Here is a 22,154-nt window from a genome sequence, read left to right as displayed (position 1 = left end):
TTTTTTGTTGGCGCTGCGACTCAGTTAAGCTCACAGCGGTAATTTGTTGATAAACTGGCACACCACGCATGCGACAAGAAAGCCCTGTTTGTGGGTGGTACTTTATGGCCGAAGAATTAAGAGTGCATGGGAATTGGAACTGCATGCTAGCCGCACACCTAATACTTGATATTGAACAAAAAGTTTTTTTTTTTGCAGTGGAGCACCAAGACAGTAGCGCTATAAGCACGAGGTGCGTTCTAAGCGTCAGCACAATTCACGTGAATGTCAAACTAAATTTCATTAAAACGCATCAATGTGCTCCCTTTGATAACGTGAATACTTCCTGAAACACAGCCACGCTGCGGAAGTATGCTCGGCAATGTTTTCTTAGCGCCCGAAGCGCGGCTATATGCAGGCGCGGCCGCGGAGCTGCCGCAGCCCCGCAGTCCCCAAAGAAACGCCCGCACCGCGGCGCACCAGTCGGCGGAAAATGGCCGCGCCCAGGAGCGGCTCTGGATTCTGGTCTATAACACCTGCACCTCATCTGAGCTTTCTTTAAATTGAGGTTAAAATGGACACTGATAGAGTCTTTTTTTTTTTTTTCCTCTTTCAATTGAGCAAAATGAGGTTTAGCTGTAAACGCCTTTTCTGCTGGCTTGTTGCTAACTGACTACAGCTGGTGAGTGAAGCTTTTCTTTACTGCAATTTCCGCAGGCTGTAAGGCGTGCTTTCATCGGACCTGCTTCGTGCCAGGTGCTTGTCCAAAATGCAAACGGCTGGAAACAAGGTGCGGATGAGTACGAGTTGCACCTGTATGGTGAAATTTGCCCATTTATTTTTTCAGTGCTGGCACAAGAAGCAATGTTTAGTGCTTAATGCCTGAAATTCTGTTGTGCCATCAATTTCGGAGCCAACTTTGATGTCACTGTATGTCACAATGGTATGAAACCTTGAAACCTTTAAATTCTTCTGAAATTTTAACTAATCCTAAGGCTTTGTCCATAACTTCAGGATGTCATGATTTACCTTATTTACTTGCATATTTAGAGCGCAGCTCTTAGGCGCTTGTTCCTGGCTTGCTTGGTGGCGGCATAACCGTCAGAGCTATAGCAAAGCAAAGAGCATGGTGAAGGATGAAAGTAGGGCAGTAACAAAGGGAGGGCGTGAAGGAAAAGTGGAAGCATGAGGTGGAAAGTGTATGAGGAGGGTACGATGGAGGCATGCGAGAGGTGTTGTGCGCAGTTTTTACCGGCTGTTGCATAATCACTAAACGCGTTCACAGATAGCGGTCATGCTTAGAATGTGCACTGCAGCCACCTGCACGCAACTTGACCTGTGATTACTTACTCCCTAATGTTAAATTTTAGCGCAGTTTGATTTTGCGATATAATGAGGCAGAAAATTTGGATGGCTACCCTTAAGAGTACAATGCAGAGCAATGCTGTTTTGTTGCACATGACCTCTAAACTATCGCACTGATCAAACGCTCCTCAGTGATGTAGAGTGGCATGGTGCTACCCTTGCCCGGTTTCGGCATCCTCTCCTGCGTTTACTGCTGCCTGCAAGAACGCATTGCAGTGTGCTTGTCTCACTGCTTCAAGGAGGAACGGCCACAAAAGACTCATCTTTGTTTGGAGCGGACCACGAAGCGTGCGACCTGCACATTCAGAGTAGTGTGTGTCCGTTTCTGTGGTAAAAGGCATGGGCTTCATCCGCAAGCAACACTGGTCAACTGATTGTGAGGGGGAGCATTCCTTGGCACATATTGAAGGCTTTTAAGTTTCCCCGAGGAAAAGTTTGAGAACCCCTGCCATAAAAACAGAGCAAAGTTCATTGCGTAGTTTGGAGTGTAGGAGTAAGTGCATTGGAGCTTGAACATTGCAGAAGGAAGCTCATTACAGTCAGGCAGGTACAGTAGGTAGGACTTCCAATTGAGTTTGGTACTATTACCTGCACTAAACTTCATCGTAATCTCCTTTTTGAAAAGAGATTGAGATTAGTAATTTGGTGTTCCTTTACAGGAGTGCAAGGCATCAAATGACAAGTGTGATGAGAACAGACACTGTCTGTAGTCTGTGTTTGGCAGTGACTGAGAAATGTTGCATAAACGCAAGCAGTGTGGTTTAGTGCCATTCCGTATTGAGTGGGCAGCTGCCCTCTGAAGCTAAGCCCCTCCCCTTTTCCTGTGCTGCAGGAGGCAAAGCATGCTGGAAGCAGATGTGACATCGACGTGAGCGCCCACACTCGACGTCTCGTTTTCTTCTATGTTTGTGACGCCATGGAAAACTGTCAAGTCTGAGGGCTACTCATTTCCGTGCGCGTTTCTGTCGCCAACTTGCTGTGACAAAAGTATGTGTGTTAGACAACATGGAGCATCTGTGTGGCCTCCATGTGTGGGCAGGGTGCTGCTTCCACACTTTCACTTTAATTTTAACTCACCAGGTGTCATGGATGCACCATGATGCTTTCTTTGTTATGCTCCAGTTGGGCCCTGGTAGTCAGGGGCATGTTTTGACCGAATGATGGTTTAATTTGCACCCGTGTTTTTAAACCCTTTGGCGCTACTGTGATGCACTGTCGTGGCACCAGAATTTCTTATACGTGCTGATAGCTACACACACTTTCTGGGACGGGCAGTTATTCACTGATGCACTAAAATTAGGCATCAGTTAACCGCCTTTAGAATATTAATTAGCAACAGTGCGCAGAACAGAGCCTGCAGACATGTAAAGGAGAAGACAGCACATAAGGTCTAACAGTGTTCAGTTGCTTCCCTCCATCAGCAGGCCACGGGATTAAATGTGCGGTATCTACCTCCGAAGTGGGAAGTAGGGATTGCCTTTGCCTTCCTCAACAGAACTGTTGTTTGATCTTCTCTTCAATTTGTCTGTTGTCATTGTTTCGTGCTTTGTTGTGGGATCAAGCGTGTTGCGTCAACTAACCCAGTGGTACATCTGGAATTCCGTTTTTCATAGTCTTCAATTCTGGCTGCAAGTCTTGCTTTTGCCTGTCGTCATCAGAGTTTACATTGCCATCTTCACCATTCATGAAGTGATGACTGCAGACACACCAAGTGTACCACTATTTATTCAAATATAGGTTGGCCAAAAATGCAGGCTCACACCCTCCCCTTTCCCCCCATGTTAGAAGCCAGTTGCGAGTTAAGAAATATCTGAATTTATGTTGACTGCCACTAAGTGAAACATCATAGTCTAAAGATACTAGTGACATCCCCATTTTCTAAACATTCTCCTGAAAAACTAAACCAGAAGCAATTTCTCACTGATGCCAAGCTTACAAGAAGACAATTTGAAATCGGTGGCGTAACTTGTCTACTTGTCTAATGTGACATTTTGCAGGCATGCAAAAAAACTGCAAGTAAATTCTCGGCAGAAACAAGGGAGAGTAAATGTGACAAAATGGCATAAAGGGAACATGGCTTCCTTCTTTGCAGCCATGTCCGTAGTTATGCTAAAAAAGTAATAAGGCATGTAGCTTATGCACAGGTATGTGTGCAACACGTATTGATTGCGGTGTCATACAGAGTACTCATCATTTTCATTTTTCTGATGGTGCACAACTAACTCAAGTGCTGCCTTTTCAGTCGGGTGAGATTACCATAACACGTATCTGCCACTTCCAGGCTGAAGAGACGAGCAAGCTAAAGAGGCTAGCAGTTGTGCTTCACGACTATGATTGCGGTTATATACCACCCTTGCATGGTCATAATTACTGGTCAGCCCTGTTTTGGACAGTATTTTTGCAAAGAGAGGTAAACCTATATTTGGATAAATATGATAGTTTTCTTACGAGATTATGATAGTTGTCGAAGTGCATAATTTACATTGCTGTACACATGAAGGCATAGTGAAGTTTGCTGGTCTTTTGATTTGTGTGACAGTTAGTGTACTTTTGTGATAATGGTTGTCTCCTTTAATCTTTTTTTTTTGCCTGGTATACAAAGTTAAAGGTGGGTAATTTGATCACTCTAGGGTTAACGATGGAGACGACTCAACCTTGAGTTTTCACACAAGTGGCTTAAATATCCCTTTTTGAAGCTGCATATTGAAGCCAAAGATATCAATTATTTTATCATGATTACAAATTATTATATTGTGTGTTTTTAATGTGGTTGCTACTCAGATATTAGTGACTTAGGTTATCGTCTTAAAAAGAAACCATAAGAACTTTTTAATTGCATGTTATCCCGGGCTGATTGGCATGCTGTCTGCAGGAGGCCTCCTTGAAGACATTGCTGCCCTGCATGGACTTTGAAATTGTTCAAGCTACAGCTAAGCTATTATGGGATATGGGAACAGAGCTTGGTAGGAAGGCATTCTGAGTGTCTAATCTCAGTGCACCCTACTCGGCTAGAGATGTTTCCTGTTTATTGTAATATACAAGAGCCATATTTTTACATGTTGCACAAGAATTTAAAGTCTAGGCGAACAATAAAGAAGCACTAAACAAATGCATCGTCATTCCATTGGTGCAAAGTCGTGGTCTTTCTTGCAAAGAAGACCTTACTCGACAAGACACAGTGACTCAGTTCTGTGTAATAACAATGAATTTATTGTACAAGACATGCTCATGCATTTTTAAATACACTGCTGCCCACCACATGGTGTGGTCATTGAAGACTAGCACAAAACTATTTCCATTTTTCTGCGTGATACATCTTAGACAATGAAGGTTGAAAGTAACTGCAGGTCATCACATCACACAGTTATACAGTCGAGCATACATCAAACATGGATATTTCAAATTCTTGGCTACACCGACATGTTATCCCTTTGAGGATTTTGTGTAAAGGTATAGGAAAGTTGCACCATATATCTAACTAATTCCGCCAGTCATTCGATATACTGAACTGCGCGCCACTCCCCTGCAAGCAGTACTTCTAACCACACTCTTCGGTCACTTTCTGAGCATGCAGGCATGCAGACTGGCTGGCTGTGGGCCCTTGAGCACCTCTTGACAGCACTATTGCTGTGAAACCATGTTATAAGGTGAACTTGGGGTGGGCTTGAGGGTGGCCTTCAGTCTGGTTCACTCATTTTCCACATTGCTCTCATGCAGTGAAGCCAACCCAACTAAAGTTTAGAGGCAGCTCCCCATGTTGGGGCCCTTCGATGCCGAAGGTGTTGTGGAAAATAACTGTACCTTAATTTTAATGAGTGATTACTCTATTTATAGTGTACTGGTAAAAGGATTAAAGATGCTATGACAGGCAGTGGCTAGCTAGCACTGTACGCAGCGGCTTCGATTCTAAAAGGGTTAGGCATAACAACGCCTAGAGAGCAGTGTGAGGGACGTCGCCGTAAGAAGCGAGTCACTAGTATTGATACAGTATATTTCCACTTCTAGCTTACACATAAGCTTTTTTATATACCGAATTAACGATATATCAGACTATTTCACGATCCCCTTCGAGTTCAGTATATCCAGGTTTGACTGTACTTCCAAATCTGGTAACAAAGCATTTCATTGTAATGTGCTAACTAAGAACATTGGCCACGCAGTGTTCAAGTCTTATGACAATAAGTGGCTAAAGCTGAATGAAAAACACCACTCCTAAAACAGTTACAGGTTCAGTATATCCAGGTTTGACTGTACTTCCAAATCTGGTAACAAAGCATTTCATTGTAATGTGCTAACTAAGAACATCGGCCACGCAGTGTTCAAGTCTTATGACAATAAGTGGCTAAAGCTGAATGAAAAACACCACTCCTAAAACAGTTACAGGTTCAGTATATCCAGGTTTGACTGTACTTCCAAATCTGGTAACAAAGCATTTCATTGTAATGTGCTAACTAAGAGCATCGCCCAGGCAGTGTTCAAGTCTTATGACAATAAGTGGCTAAAGCTGAATGGAAAACACCACTCCTAAAACAGTTACAGGTGATTCATGCATATTCTCACCCAACCAGAAAAAAAATGTTTGTGCTCAAATAAAATGTTATGCACACTTTGAAAAAGGTCAGCAGTCATGACCGCAGAAGGTAATGTAGTGACTAGATAAGGTCAATGGCACACAAGTTTCAAACCAGAATGCCTCAAGTATGAGCTCAAACCATTCCATCTACCGCCAGCGTCCAGGTGCAAGGGGACGCTAGAAACGCAGTTCGTGCAGCAAACAAATGGAAAGGCTGCATGCTTAACCAAAACAACAATGAACAATCTTCTACAGTGGTACAGGGAGACCAAACTAGTAGCACTTTCGCATACTGCAAACACGGTGCGACTATAGGGCGTGTTACTGAAAAAGAAGGGCAAAATTACATTCATACTGGGCACCGGTTTTGTAACTGAGATATTTGAATGTAGCACAGCAAGCCACTGTTGGTAGCAGACTTTAACCATGCACATCACAGAAAAAAAAAAAAAAAAGGAAAGAAAACCCAAGTAATGTTCAGCAGCTTCGGAAGAGATCAGCAGTTTACAATTGGTAACGAGGCTCTGGAAGCAGTAAGGGTATACATCTACTTAGGGCAGGTAGTGACCGCAGATCTAGATCATGAGAGTGAAATGACTCGAAAAATAAGAATGGGGCGGAACACATTTGGCAGGTTCTCTGCGATCATGAATGGCAGTTTACCAATATCCCTCAGTAGAAAAGTATATTGCCACGCGCCCAACGCGCCGCGCGGCCTCCGCGTTGAGTCGAAGACGACGACGAAGCAGCGGTGGGCTCTCGTGGTGCGCTGTTCTGTTCTGTTTCGTGGAAGCTGGCTCCATAATTAAAAGAAGGCTCCCGGTCTTGGGTTCTTCCCGACGTCTACCTTCACGGCTCCTCTGGTCGTGACAATATAACAGCTGTATTTTATGGGTACTCACTTATGGGGCAGGTTAATTAAAGGGTTCAACTTAAATTGAGGACAAAGCAGCAAGCTACAGAAAGGAAAATGGCAGGCGTAACATTAAGAAACAATGAGAGTAGCGTGTGTCACGGAACACGCACGAGTTAATGATATCCTTGCAGAAATCAAAAAGAAATGGGCATGAGCAAGGCAGGTAACGATGTGGGAAGATAACCTACGGTCACTTAAGGTAACAGTGGATTTCAAAAGAAGGCAAGTGCAGTGGGGTGGCAGAGAGTTTTTCAAGAGGTTGGATGAGACAGGAAGCTTGCAGAGATGAGGTGGCCGCAGGTGGCACAGAACAAAGTTAATTGGAAGGATATGGCAAACGTAGAATGTCCCCTGTGGTAGAATTTTGACATAGAGGCTAACGAAAAGGGTTCAGCTTCAAGTTAAGGAGAATGCAGCCAGTTATGGAAAGAAAAATGATAGGTGTAACGTTAAGAGACCGGAAGCGGGCAGAGTGGGTGAGGGAACACACGTGGGTTAATGACATCCTAGTCAAAACCACGACAAAATGGGCTTGGGCAGGGCATGTAATGCGAAGGCAAGATAACTGCTGGTCCTTAACGGTAATGGAGTGGAGTTCATGCGAAGGCAAGTGTAGCAGGAGGCGGCAGTAAGTTAGGTGGGCGGATGAGATTAAGAAGTTTGCAGGGATACAGTGGCCGCAGCTGGCAAAGGAGAGGGTTAATTGAGGAGACATGGGAGGGGCTTTCGCCCTAAAGTGGTCATAGTCAGGATGATGATAATGTATGTTACCAAGCACATGACCACCGAATTCACTTCTTGACCAGAGGCATGTTAGTGATGTTGAATGCAGCATGCCATTTGCTTTGCATGTTTTGTTTTAGTTTATGGGGGGTTTAATGCCCCAAAGCAACTCAGGCTATGAAGGACGCCGCAGTGAATGGCTCCGGAAGTTTTGACCACCTGGGGTTCTTTAATGTGCACTGACATTGCACAGTACACGGGCCTCTAGAATTTCGTTTCCATCGAAATTCGACCGCTCCAGCAGAGATCAAACCCGCATCTTTCGGGCCAGCAGCCGAGTGCCATAACCACTGAGCCGCCCTGGTGGCCGCTTTGCATGTGAGAAGTCTGTTCACCCTGCAGTGTCTTTAGCTGGAGATTCAAGCTTTATTCTTGGAGAAAAAGGGCTTTCACCACCATCTGTAATCCTGGCAGAGTACTTGCTTGTTCTGAGAAGCAAAACTATCAAAATAGAGTTTCTAACCAGTGTTCAGACATGAGCTTGCGTAGTGCTTGCAAAATATGAAGCCACAGCCCGACTCCCCCCTTTCTTTTGTCACAAAAAAAGAAAACAACATAAGCTTAATGTAAATAGAGTTCTGTTTGTACAAGTTTTCTCACATGCAAGCACAAATCTACTTTGGCAGCATTCAAGAGCTGCTCAGCTATTAATGTGGGCTTGATCCTGTCCACTGTGGCCACCTCTCGTATGGCGTTGAAACTAGGTTTTTTTGAACTACTCTAGGGCTGCCAGACTGCGCCATCTTGTGTAGCCCACACGGTTTCTCTTAGAATGTGAAGCCCCAGAAATACCACAAGTGGTCAAAATTAAAATGAACCAGTCTACATGCGACCTCTCAAATTTTGCACACCAGTTTACTGAACAATAATTTGTAATTCTGGTGTCTCACGTTAAATGAAACAGGAAGGTTTGCGGTAGCTAAGGCTCTTTTCTTTCTGTGTTCACTGCTTTGTGCCATGTCCTTTCATTGGGCCCGTTTGTCATTACTTTTTCTTCTTTTTCCATTGAGGGATGCGCTTAGAGCTATACACTGGTTGGCATGAAGTATGAGCTGGCCAAAATAGCACCTTCAGGTGATTTAACAGAAGGTCTCATTCTTGCTTCTCGCCATCTGCACTGACACATACAACACTGCCATCGAAGTGGAGTCCATCGCCGGACACAGGGGACTTGATCCATGGGGCAAGCCACACAAGGAACCAGAAGGCACCCAGGGACTCTCGCAGGTTCCTTCTCACGCCCATGCCATAGGTCTTGATGCCATGGCTCTTTTCATAGGTTGTCTGGTTTCTGGCCACACAGGTCAGCTCGACTGTCAGCAGGTAGGCGCACAGAAAAAGCACGACCAGCTCCACCAAGTTTATAATAGTGCACAGGAAAAGCCAGAAGTCGTATAGGCCCAGTAAAAGGCCAAAATGTGGAGCCAGCATCTGAATCATGGTAACCAAGTTCAAACCGCCCAGCATTTCACACACATAGGGAAACTTGTATGTCAGACTGTAGACGAGACCTGCAAAGCAATAAATGCATCAGCACAGCTTGGCATTTACGCCATCTATTGCAAGCACTTTGTTATCTGGCGATAAGTGCACTGGTTACTGCCAATAAAACTTGCAGAGCTAAAAAAAGGCTACAAGGACTAAAGTTAAGCTTAGCGCTGCACCAGCCTTACAATGGGGGCGGTGTGAGGTCAACAGGTGCTGTTCACAGAAGGCAGTGACCGAAAGCATGAACCCCCAATGCACAAGGAAAACAAATGGAAATAACTTACCAATTGTCATGTAGAGAAGAGCGACAACAAAGTACCGTTGGTTGTAGAAGCCAATGCACCGGCCCGTAAACATACAGTGGTGGTCGTGCTTCAATATGCACTCGTTGCAGACACTGCAGTGATGTGAACGAGGTGGTGCATTCATTTCGCACACGGGGCAGTACCGCCAACCAGGCATGAGCACGGATGGTGTCTTCACATCATGCACGCCTGTGCCAATCCGGAGGAGCTTGAACAGGTTTCCATATATGTTGACAACGAGAAAGGTTGCCAGTGCTGTATGGATCCACATCACATTGTCAAACGTCTCGTGATACCTGCAAGGAAGAACATTGGCACATTCGTTCATGCTCTGGTATGAGTGGCCCCACGCAAGGAAAGCTATCACCATCAGTCGACAGGCTCTGGGAGTCTGCATGAAACGTGACCCATATTCGTTTCCGCAGTAGCAACCGCACCTTTTGTATTAAAACACTTCTCCATTTCTATTATGGCATCACAGCTGCAAGTGATCATCATCCTACCGGTTGTTCTCAACCTTTCTGTGACGACTGCGCTCTTCTCGAACTAATACCTTTCTGGTACTGGGCCAAACGGCGATATGCGGACCAGGAAAAAAGGCAAGCTTTTAGACGTGTTCTTGCGAAGAAATTAAGCACATTCATGTAAAACGCTTGCACTGCAGGCACTGCACTTAGTGCATCATGCAGCTTTCTTATAGCCATTACAGCTAAAAGGTCACTTCGACACCTTAAAATGACATACCTCGGTGCAACAAAATAAAAGTCAAAGAAGACGACGAGAGGGATGCCGAGCACCATGAGCAGGAACAAGACGCGGTCGCGGTGGCCGGTCGGCACGATGCCTCTCCGCGACGGTGGTGCAACGCGCACATTCACAACCCTCGTTGGCAATGTTGGCTCCATCGTACAGTCTGCAATCAGCTGGCATAGAAAACCACGCCCTCGCTAATTACTTCATACCGTCAACTTTGACAGGACGACAAAATCCGTGGAATCACTGACAGTTGTTGTTTCGGATGCCATGGACGCGATGACACCTCCCACCCGCCGCTTGGTGTGCAGCTGTGCAAGCGGATATTTTGCAAGTAAGGAGAGGTTACTGTGGCGGGAAGACGCTTAAATGGTAATAAAATAGCAGCAAACTTCCTCTACAGACGGATACTGTCATTAACCCCTACACAACGAGCCACTGAAACTTCAGCAAATTCAGTGGCCATTACCGCGCGCATCGTACGCCATGCGCGATGACGATTGAAGGTAGCAGATGGTAGCAGCTAAGAGAAAGCGAAACTAATCTCATTGTGAGCGAGTATCTACCATCCATAGGGTTGGACTTTGTAATAAAAACGCAAAAAACGATAAAGGTACGCCGAATTCAATTTCCAAATTCGGTTTTAACAAAGGTAAATATTCTTTAGATGTTGATCACAGCTTGCTGGCGATTGAGTAGAAGTTTAAAGAAAATAACAAGAACAAGGTATGCGTCATGCGCGGGCGACTGCGTTACGTTCACAAAGTGGGCGGGCGGGCTTACGTATCTTAAGAGATCTCTGCCGACTTTTTGGTAAACGAGACTAAAACAAATTTCTGCTGCAGGTGTCAAATGTTGTATGGCGAACAGGGAATTACTTAGGGCAGGCTGCAGTGACCGCTGATCCGGATCATGAGGGGGAAATAACTAGAATAAGAATGGGGTGGAGCCCATATGGCAGGTCCTCTCATAGAATTAATGGTACTTTAGCATTACCGGTACTCACCTACGAGGCAGAAACGTGAAGGCTAACGAAAAGGGTTCAGCTTAAGCTAAGGACAACGCAGCGAGCTATGGAAAGAAAAATGATAGGTGTAACGTTAATAGACCGGAAGCGGGCAGAGTGGGTGAGGGAACAAACGCAGGTTATTGATATCCTGGTAGAAATCAAGAGGAAGAAATGGGTTTGGGTAGGGCATATAATGCGAAGGCAAGATAATCGCCGGGGCAACTGTAACACTTTTTTGAGAATTTCGCTATAGGTAAAGCATGCCAAGTGTTTTTGCACTAGCATTTAAAATAGTGACGTAATCGGCGATTGAATTTTGCGCTTCTCCTCAATGCTCCGGAGGAGTGCAGAGAAATTCAGCGTGACGTCACGGAAGGTATGATTTCAAATTACCGAGCCACAGCCTGCTCTGACTCGTTAGACGCTGCCAAACAGCTCTCGGCAGGGTTTTCCTTCGGTGGCGTTGGTTTTTTCCTTCAAAGTAGGCGTTTGTGCGTTGGAAATGTACCGATACCTTCGATGAAGTCGTCATGCGTCCCCACTTGGCGTTGTGCACTGCGGAAAAGCTTGAAGGGCGTCCGGATTTTAATCGGCGATTACTTCACTTTATCAAGTGCTAGCCCAAAAAGAGTTCGCATGCTTTACCTGCAAGTTTAACACATTCGACCCTCTTAGGCTCGTTGATTTCTAAAACCTATGCAGTTTCCAGGGTAACGGAGTGGATTCCAAGAAAAAGCAAGCGTAGCAGGGGGCGGCAGAAAGTTAGGCGGTCGGATGAGATTAAGAAGCTTGCGGGGATACAGTGGCCGAAGCTAGCAAAGGACAGGGTTAATTGGAGACATATGTATTCCAGTTCACTATAATTGGAGAGACATGGGAGAGGCCTTTGCCCTGCAGTGGGCGTAGTCAGGCTGATGATGATCGGTCTTAACGTGCACGTCCGACTATTACTAAAAATAGTATTAAATTAAAATACAACAATACTAAATACTGTGATAAGTACATACAGAAGTGCACTCAGCAATGTTGCTGAATTGTAGAAAGTCTTTGTAACCGATGAGCCAATCAGAAAATTGAAAATTGGTTTTTGAGTTGTCAGTGCGCGTTAAAGATCCCCAGGTGGCCGAAATTATTCCGGAGCCCTCCACTACGGCACCTGTTTCTCTCTTCTTTCATTCCCACTTTCCTCCCTTCCTTTACAGCGCGGTTCGTGTGTCCACCGAGATGCGAGTACTGCGCCATTTCCATTCCTGAAAAACCAATTTTCGGCCCTTCACTGCGGCACCTTTTCCTCTCTTTCTTCCTTTACTCCCACCTTCCTTCCTTCCGTAACGGGATCATGTTCTGAGAATATTGAAGAAATAAAGATGTTTGTAATCAATCAATCATTCCGTAACGGGAAGCATCCCTAAACACTACCTGTCGTCTGCCATGGTTGGTAGATGGAGGCGTATCACAGAGACGCCGCGTCGGACAATTTTTGTCTTCATGGCCCTCCTAATGCTGTTGCATTAAAACAGCGCGTCTACGCCCAAAACGTTGCTGTCATTTTTTGAACTCTTTCATCTCCTTAATAGGTGACGTTGGAAGCACAAAGAGTTGGGGCCAAAGTTACTTTTTTACAATGCAGCTGCTCTCAGCGTGATATCCTTAGCCTCTCACAAGCTCCCTTTAAGGAGCGGGAGTGTATTGACGCCCCAGTGCATCAACACGTATACCATCAATGAAGGGGGAAGGGGGCACATGTCATGAGCGTGAGCTTCAGGTTACCGGAGCTTTATCATTTAGGCCCACGGTGAGGTGCGCTCATGTCCTTGCGGTACCTCAGCTTGTAAAAGATGCGATACCAGTTTGACTGGATGAGCTGGTCAGCGTAGCGATTTTCTTCAGTCGTGAGGGCAACCATTCGTTTACGGACCACCCGTTTATGTCGTTGGCGCTTCCTCCATGTCGTTGGCGTCTCCACCAGCGGGTGAGTCCACGGAGGCGTTCCCATAGAGTTAGGAGATTTTGGTCGACATGTGGGGTCTTGGCTGTGAGTGCAGTTTTTGTAGTGTGGTGTGTGGTTTCTAGCTGCATTATCCGTGTCCAGTCACTGAGAGACTCGTTCTCTTCTCGTTCGGCAGCATCAAGATCTTTGCGCATGATGGTCCAGTCCTTTCCATCATCATCATCATTTTATTCCAACATCAACACTACAGATTCTGAGGACCGTGAACAAAAAGCCTCTAACTGGGCTTGACGGGGTTCACGGCCCCTAAAAACATGGCATTGGCAACAAAACTAGAATACAAACACAACGCATCAGACATGGGAGAATGTGGCACAAAATCAAGACATAAGCAAATACAATTACAAGATTAGGAGAGTGTTTAATGAAGCATACAATGTACGGTGCAATACAGTAGCCGGTAGCGCCCTTGCTCCAGTTCAGTGTGCAGGATGCAGCGGTCGCTGTCCAATTCCTCGAAGTCGAAGGTGTTGTACCATGATCCGCGGAATTGGCCTCCAATAAAGGTTAGACCCGGTTCGGTGTAGTGTCCCGCCTGACGCTTGTGCTGATGCCTTACGGGGAGTCGCCCGTATCTATAGTCAGCGTATTATGCCTGCTCATCTTTGGCTTCGAGTAGCTTGCGGCCTTTCGGGGTGCCGTAGTTCCACGTGGGTGCGGCGCACGCTGAAATTTCCGAGGACGACGCCTTGTATACTGCGGACTTGCGCCTATAGCTACGCTAAGAGCGAGCTGAAGTTGGTTTGGCAGTCGAGCGAAGGGCTGTTCACGTTCAGCAACTGTAACGTTGGCGTGTTTCGCGCACTATCATGAGGCAGTAATTGAAGGAGGGCGTGCGGAACCGATCCGCTGTCGTCCGAGGTGTCACTGACGTTGAGGGTGCGTCGGACTAACGGTGCTACCAAGATTTGGAAAATGGCATTTGGCGTCCCCGCATACGTGTCGCAGCCTGGCTAAGGCTGGGTGCGCGTACGGTCCGTAGAGAGCTGTTGTGTGGTGGCGTGATAGAAGGAGTATTTGGGTGACATGATGGGCGCGATTTTGGCGCGCAGCTTCAGCGTGCAATCAGGAGCAGGCGGTGATATGCCGACTAGACATGCCGCGCTATCTTTGGCCGTACTCCAAGTGTGCACCCACCTCCTTGTTCTCTTGGACCCGTGTCCTAACTTGGGTTCCATTCGAAAACGTCCCTTTTGGCCACACCTGATTGGACTGAAGGAACGTTTTCGAATGGGACGAAACGGTTGGGATACGGCTCCTGGTATAAAGACGGCAGCACCTCGCAGCCGCTCATTTGTAGGTTTTGCCAACATCACATTAGATGGCAACTCTCGTGCATCTCGCCTTACGGTTTTTCCCACCAAAAAGCCTGCAATTCGACAGCCGCTGACAAGCAGAGAAGCTTTTTTCGAGTGGGCGTCACGCGGCAGTCCGCGGGAGACGTCTGTGAAGAGTCTTGCGTCTGTATATATCTTATTAAATCTGTGTCCTCGTGTCAAGCCTGGCTCGGCCGTGTGACCTCGTTCACAGTCCTAGCCACACATATATGGATACGCCAAAATGACGGCTGCCGTGGTCTGAGTACAGCGTATTGCAGTTTGTGTGCATCATCCCTTGCACACTCTCCAATGCTGCTTGTTGATCTGTTAATATTTTCTGGTTCCTTACACCTATTTTTGTTCTTTGTACTGCAGCCTGTACTCGCTTCTGTGATATGTCTCTTGTATGAGACAGCAGTATTTGTAAACAAAACTCTACAAGGCGCAAAAAATTGAGCTCTGAACATATACAAGATGCGTTCTCTAAGGCCGCCATGCGGTCCCTGTTGTCTCGGGGAACCAGGGCTACACTCGACGTCAATGACCTAGGAATGATTATCCTGGAACAAACTACCAGCCACTTGTGGTTTATTGGGGTATAACGTCCCAAAGCGACTCAGGCTATGAGGGACGCTGTAGTGAAGGGCTCCGGAATTTTCGACCACCTGGGGTTCTTTAACGTACAATGACATCGCACAGTACACGGGCCTCTAGAATTTCGCCTCCATCGAAATTCGAGCGCCGCAGCCGGGATCGGACCCGCGTCTTTCGGGTCAGAAGCCGAGTGCCATAACCACTGAGCCACCGCGACGGCTTTAGCAGCCACTTGTGGTGCTAGTGACAATAGTTACTGTTTCGATACTACAGCTAAAACATTGGCTTTTGCTACGCGTCGTATACGTAACAACCGAAAATTTGTAGTAACACGTCAGTTTTCTGAATCCTGTCCCTTACCGTAGCGACAGAACTACTGAAAATTACAGCTGAAAAATACTGCAGTTCTACAGAAAGATATTACAATACTACACAAATATCTGTCGTTAAGACAAAACGGCAAAACATTCTGTCGCATTTTGGCCACTGTTCTGTCGTTTTTTTTTTATTTTGGTTGGGATGTGTTGTGAGAGCGGCTGTGCGCACTTCACAGCAGCGCGGTTTTCGATTAACGCGCCGGCTGGTCCACAGCACCGACCAGGTTACTATATAGTTATATCGATTTAATCGTCTTCTTACGTTTGCCGTTACGCCGCAAGAGCTATCTTTATAAAAAAAAAAGCTATTTTAGAGATTAATGGCCGGCTCCGCTGGAAAATTCTTGCACGCGGGACACGTTTATTGCAAGGAGGCTGCAATTAACTTTTATTGCCTACGCTCAAGTGCTCTTCGTCTGAAAGTATATGTCGTTGAGGCAGAGGTGCATTTATGTGCAACACATGGAGAATGAAATGAGTGCGTCTGCAGCCTATTCGCCCGATGCATTTCTCGAACCATTTTCGTCGGAAAAATATGGGTTTTCACGGCAATCCCCTGAAAAATTTCCCGCTGAGTAAGAGAAGGGTTCGTTGCTCTCCCTATCCACTTTCCTCTTTCATCCGCCCCTGCCTAAGACCGTTTAATAGTCTTTTTTTTATTTATTTTCCCCCGTTAAATTCAGTTTGTCGAACTTGTACACACTGTAATTGAACCAACTTCGCTGTTGTCACTACGGCTTTGGGAGCCAAAACAGTGAAATTATTGGCCAGAGGCAGCCAGGTGAAGCACTGGGAAAAAAATAGATAAATCTCCCAGTAACCACGCATATTTATCTATTTATTTATTTATTATTAATGTCCTCAGTTCTGTTTGTAAAGGAGAGGGGCAGAAACAAAAGCAAACAGCACAAACTTCAACTACAGATACAAAATGTGGAACACAAATAAACAATAACTTTCCAAGCAAAGGTGAAACGAAGACACGCAGAAATTAATGCATGCAAAACATTAATATGCCGGAAGCGCCAGATTGGTGGCTCAAATAGAAATAAGAACATAATGCATAAAGAAAACAGTTATTACACAGAACATAGAGTCAGTCGTAACAATAAGCTATAAAATAAAATTCTGACCTGCAGTTTTTAAGTTATCGGTGCTACTTATGTTCGTAAATGAAACGGGCAAGTTGTTACAATGTTTGCTACTTCAGAGAAGAAATGTATACGTATAACTGACGGTGTTGCAATACGCGGATGTGTTTCTTTGTGTGTCGGGCGACAATAGTCGCCGTTTTGTATCTTTGTGTCCAATAAAATTATCTTAGAAGCAATACGGAATGTTTACCTTTTGGCTGTGGTGCCAAAAGTGCCGAACAGTGTGCCGAACAAATATCAACACAGACACAAAGAGTCAATAAATTGAAAGAAAGAAAATCTGAAGTTGTCATCGGAATCCATTCAAGTGCCGCAGCAGGCACAGGCAGGCGACAGAGAAGGTGCCATCAAATGAGTAGGCGAGTGAGAGCAGGCGGCTTCCTTCGTTCTAGGACCACTGCCATGTTGACACAAGCGCAATCGTCCTGCGTAAGTGGGCTGACTATCAGCGCCCGCGGCTCTACCGCTGCATGGTTTACAACGTTTCGTGGGGCTCGGCCGTTCCAACGTCACTCCGAGACGAGAGGGGACACGCACGGTGAGTGGGCCGCTGCTCTGACGCAGTGGGAGCAGCCTTGTTACCAATACATGTGCGGATTTAGACAGAATTTTCGCGCATACTTGAACCTTCGGTTTGGAAGGCTCAAAGTAGAGGCAATTTTTTTTTTCACGCCCTGTGGGAGTTTGGCACAAAATGAACAAACAACAGGACGTGGGAAGCCTCAGTCCGCTTATTGGAAACGTTCGACAATAGACTGACCCCCCCCCCCCCCTTTTTTTTTGTGTTGTCAGAAGAATTCCGTATTCCGTGCTCTCTGTCTATCGTGGGTCAAGCTTAGGTTACACATTCATGAGCGCTGTTTGCGGTTATAGCATGAGCATTAGTATTTCTTATTCAACCTCTTCGGTTGCATACTCTCATAGTCGGCGTAAGACACTTTTTTGTCTGCGCTATTTCTGTGTGTGTTCTCAGCAGCTGCATTGAATTTAAGGTATTGCCCTTTTCAGAGGTATCAGATGTGAGGAGAAAAATAACAAGACCGCAGAAGCTAAAGCCGTACTTGGTTTCCGTAAATCTACGAAGGAGCAAGCTGAAGTTCGCACACACGAACAAGGTCTAGAAATGAAGCGCACAGTTTAGCCATTATTCCGCTGATTGTTATTCTGGTATTAATTAAGTGTAACCGTGCACTAGAATAGACCATATTTCTTTAGAGCGCGGGTTTTAAGTTAATGTAACGCGTGTCCCCATTTTCGCCTTCTTTCATTCTCATTTCATTCTTTACGCAGAGAAAAGTGAACCTCAGCTACGGCGATAAAATTAGCCGGCTGGATATTAGCATCATAAACGGGCACAGAACCGCTCGATGAGCGTAAGGAAAGCGAGGCATATAGACAGAAGACTTCTTGAAGAAAACCTCAAAAAAAGTTTGGTGACTGGATCTCATAGCGCCGGATCTGACGGAAGGCGCTTGGGGGTTGCAACTGTTGTGTAGCGTCTGAAGAGATATTGGGGGCATAAAATGGCTCGACCTTCCCGGGCGCTGATTACGCCAGCGTTGTGGAACGCGCAGCTCTCTTGCGCCTCAGAGCCACATTCTGGCGCAGCTGGCGACACAGATTGCGACTTCCTTTTGCTTCCTTGACCCCTTCTCAGCCGAACTCGAGCCGCGGATGAAATAGCATTTTTAAGGAACGAAACAGCGCAACTAAAACGAAGGACTTCGTTTTAGTTGCTCTGTTTCGTTCCTTAAAGACGCAATACCAACTCGCCCACTATGCTATGTTGCTACAAGAAATAGCATTACGTTGCCTTCTACCATCGCGGCACGTAAAAAGGAAACCGACTCTGTACGCACTTTTAAAAGTCCGATTCCATTGCATGTTTTCTCTTAGAGCTCGCAGCTCCCTGGATACCACTAGTAGATATCGCCAAAGCGGTAACTATAAACGCAAGCATAACGTACAAAAAAAAAATAAATAAAGAGAGCACTGGACAGTGGTCATTTTATAAATAGACAGAAATTAGAGCATTGTTTAAGACTTCAAGACGCTGAAAGCTTCCTGTGGAAAACGTGTCTTACTGTGTTTGCAGGTTGAAGCTCCGCCTTTAAGGGAATGACGCGGTAGCGGCTCCTCTTGCCCAAATAGACAAGCACACTGTTTCCTCTCATATTCACAGTCATTACGTGAATGATCACACGACATACATACAAAGCCCCGCTTTTACCCAGCCGTTCGAACGTGCCTGCGAGGCCTAGAGATAGTGCGTCTGACTCGTAAATCAATGGTCAAGGGCTCGGTTCTCGACTAATTACCCCAATTTTATTTTCAGCGAAATTCATTGACTTTAGACGGTTACATGTCCTAATTACGTTTAGTCACGTTTCGACCTTCTAATCAACAGCTTTCTAATGTTTTAATCAATTTTCAATTCCGCCACTCAACGCTTGATCGACGTAGCCACAATTTTCGACCGGTTCGGAGTCTCTCGACGCAACGCCGACAGACTATACGCCAAGTTCTCCACTGAACGGGGCCTTTAACACTGTCGCGATAAAATATGCTAGGGAGTTTTAGAATAGACCTTATGCAAAATTGCTGCCATCTATCGGAGAAAAGAAGAACCAGCATAAATCCGCCATGTTGGAGGATGACTGCAGCTCGTTCCGCCTCTGCTCTCTGGATTTAGGCGTGCCCTGCGTTAGCTTCCTTACTGCTGTGCTGGCTCGAAAATCTTGTTTCCTGTCACTTGAGCCTGTAAACATGACTGAATGGTCAGTCGACCTGTTTCTGATGCCCAAGTTTCCAAGCGACTTCGCAGACACTTACTACGCGTCCAAAACACTTTCCGAACGCCACCGGGTACGGAGATACAAGTTTTTCACGGAGTCCTACATCAGTTTGCCGACGCTGAACACCAAGAAATGTACGAAGCAAGTGTAATTTTCGTTTACGGCTAAAAATGTGCGCATTTCAGTCTAGTTTGAGTCAGTTTTTATTTGGTTGGATACTTTTTGCGAACGGGCATGCCGCTTGAATTGCTGCTGTTGTGGTAGCGTTTTCTGTGTGTTGCGTCGACACCGAAAGCAAACGATAGTAAACTTCACGCTCATGTTGGCAGTGTGGAAAAAAGTGGCCTGTCAACATGCGACGCTTTTCATTTTCCTTGAAAAGTTCATACAGCATTTGTTTGTTTGCCCTAGTGCTCTAGCGCCCAGAGCCCCTAGTTTGCCCTAGTGCCCTAGACAGAGAAAGAAAACACGTTATTATTATTACCGGGCGCATAGACCCCTAGGTCCTCGCACGACCCCACTACACAACTGTTTACCATTCTTGGACTATCGCCGTTAAAAACACGTAGCCCGTGAATGCAGCAGTGTCTATGGCTTTACCACGACGAGCAAGCAGTTGTGCACTGAGATTTTTGGAGGATTCTACATGCGTTATGCATTCCCGCTACTAGTTGGAACTATGGTACCGCTTGAGCGGCTTCCCTTACGGTCCTTTATTTTTTTTTACACAACACACGGTTTCGTGGAAACCGGTCGGTTAAGTGAAATCACTACATGCAATCGAGCCGTCGCTCCACAAAATAGGCACCTTTCCCTGGTCTAACAGAAACGATTGACTGACTTGCAGTGCACAAACGTTCCGTGCCACGGGCACTTGATACTTGCTGGTGTTTCCGTCGAAACAAATATTCACACTTAAAACTAACGCGTGTAACCGCTGCGGCGGATAACGCTAGGAGCGACGGTTCTCACAAAGCGCGACCCGTACCACTGAGCAGCTGATCACGATTACTCTCTTGCGAGGCCGATAATCGCAGCATTTCACGGGCAATCGCAGGAGAAAAACTACTTTTGTGTGATATTTTCTTCGTGCCTACAAAGCTTATTTCTAATTTCGTTCGCTACATAGCGATAACGAAATGCGTTTCGCGACGTCTCGACATGTATATAGCGACGGTACTGCGACATTTGTGTCGCCGATGTCGGGGATCGCAGTACAAAAATAGAAATGCGCTCAGATCAAGTGCTCTTGTCTTTTTTCCCTGGGCGTCTGTGTAACCCTTCTGCGTAAAGCAAGGCAGTAAGCAATATGTGGGCATACTGAGGACGGTGAAACTCGAGCGCGCACGACGAGCGTGCACCAGTACGTGCTGTGAATCCGGCGGCTATCCTCCAACATGGCGGATCGCGCGCGACGACCGCTAGATGGCAGTGCATTTCGCATAAGGTCTATAGATGGACCTTATCGGTTAGGGGGATAGGGAATAGCGCCCCGCCACTGCGCATGCGTAGAACAATAATTCGAGAGACGTTTGTTGTTCTGCTCATGCGCACTGAAGGGGTGCTGTTCCCCTATCCGATAGAGTCCCCCTATTCTAAAACTGTACTAACGATTCGGAGCTTTCGGTTTGGGGTGAAATGACAAAGTTAATGAGAGAATGGGAATAAAGTTGGCTCATTAAATTCGGCCGCACTCCGAACTTACAATCGCAACAATAATGATAATGTTTATAACAAGGGCTACAGAGCGCGATGGCTACGCTGTTCAGCTCTGAACGGTTTGACGAAGAATTGCCTTGTTGACAACAAGAATGAACACTGGCCTGAACTCTGAACTATGGCGACCTGTGGCATCCGCAGGGACGTTCATTTCCCGTTGAAGCGTTCAGCACAGTCCTCTTCTGTCGGCAGGTGAGGCGACAGCATCTTCTCGCTTTGGCCCCAACATGGCTCCCGCCACGGTAGACGCCGTGTTGGACAAGCTGTCCCGCACCCACGTCGTAATTTTTGTGTTCGCCTTCATGCGAGGCCTGCCCGTCACCTGGAATCTGATGATGCCGGTGTTTGTGGCGCCGTCGGCCGTCCTCTTCCGTTGCGCCGACGACGCGGAAGCGACTGCCAACTGGACTTCGGTGCCTGCCAACAGCCAACTCTGGTGGGCCAACTCCAGCTTCAGCACAGCTGGCAATGACACGGAGCAATGCTTCCGCCCTTCTGAAAGCGTCGGCGATTCCGAAACGTGCACGTATTGGGTATACGACCGCAGTGTGTACGGGAAAACAGTGACCGAAGAGGTAAGCGTTTTCATCGTGGAAATAAAAGACGGAAGGTCAGGTCTTATATATAATTATTGTATGCGGACACTTCGCCACACCTAACCTTCTTATACGACATAATCACCTCGTAACTCCAGATATGCTTTGCAGGAAGAGAAAAGAGAGGTGCTCGAAGTGTGTATTCCTAGAAGAGACGAGTATTTCATAGCTTTTTCTCAAATGTTTTATTGCCTTGACGGACTATTCCTTTCGTTTGATGGAAGTGCCAGGTTTAAATTTACGTGCAGGTCACCGCAGCCTAAATTTTCCCAGAGTATTATAGTTGTTAGAATGCCGCCTGTTGAAGACGTGTTTTGGACAAAGCTGACGTCGTCTGGTCAGATTTTTTGGTTTTTCAAAGGGGATAAATACTTTTTCTCCGCTTAGTCGTGACTCACTGTCCAAACCTCCCAACCAG

At 46.2% G+C, this 22,154-nt stretch overlaps 3 protein-coding genes across 5 annotated transcripts in view; 2 read left to right on the top strand and 1 right to left on the bottom strand.

Moving 5' to 3' along the window:
• The window catches only part of Rubicon (run domain Beclin-1-interacting and cysteine-rich domain-containing protein rubicon), a 30,511-nt gene extending 26,058 nt beyond the window's left edge, over positions 1–4,453 (top strand). For both annotated transcript variants that reach the window (XM_089543131.1, XM_089543130.1), the window contains 2 exons: positions 697–769; positions 2,177–4,453. In XM_089543131.1, coding sequence (XP_089399257.1) covers positions 697–769; positions 2,177–2,216 — 113 coding nt within the window. In that variant the 3' untranslated portion in view covers positions 2,217–4,453. The remainder of the gene's footprint in view (positions 1–696; positions 770–2,176) is intronic.
• A 78-nt stretch (positions 4,454–4,531) lies between these two features.
• LOC149341198 (putative palmitoyltransferase ZDHHC24) lies at positions 4,532–10,744 on the bottom strand. Its single transcript, XM_089543133.1, has 3 exons — positions 10,154–10,744; positions 9,389–9,705; positions 4,532–9,127 (listed from the first exon to the last, which is right to left on the bottom strand). Exons 1-3 carry the CDS (start codon positions 10,312–10,314, stop codon positions 8,709–8,711), a joined length of 897 nt encoding a protein of 298 aa, XP_089399259.1. The 5' UTR covers positions 10,315–10,744; the 3' UTR covers positions 4,532–8,708.
• A 6,271-nt stretch (positions 10,745–17,015) lies between these two features.
• The window catches only part of LOC149341197 (organic cation transporter protein-like), a 34,675-nt gene continuing 29,536 nt past the window's right edge, over positions 17,016–22,154 (top strand). Inside the window, exons 1-2 of one of the 2 annotated variants that reach the window (XM_089543128.1) lie at positions 17,016–17,164; positions 21,333–21,715. In XM_089543128.1, the coding sequence (XP_089399254.1) occupies positions 17,029–17,164; positions 21,333–21,715 (519 nt within the window). In that variant the 5' untranslated portion in view covers positions 17,016–17,028. Of the gene's footprint in view, positions 17,165–18,357; positions 18,478–21,332; positions 21,716–22,154 lie in introns of those variants that run through there. The other variant, XM_089543129.1, reaches the window with a different exon arrangement.

This window comes from Amblyomma mixtum, chromosome 5 (assembly GCF_055824585.1).
Source record: "Amblyomma mixtum isolate Tamu chromosome 5, ASM5582458v1, whole genome shotgun sequence".
NCBI lineage: Eukaryota > Metazoa > Arthropoda > Arachnida > Ixodida > Ixodidae > Amblyomma > Amblyomma mixtum.
Note: the sequence above shows the minus strand (reverse complement) of the source record. Positions and strands in the feature narration are given on the sequence as shown.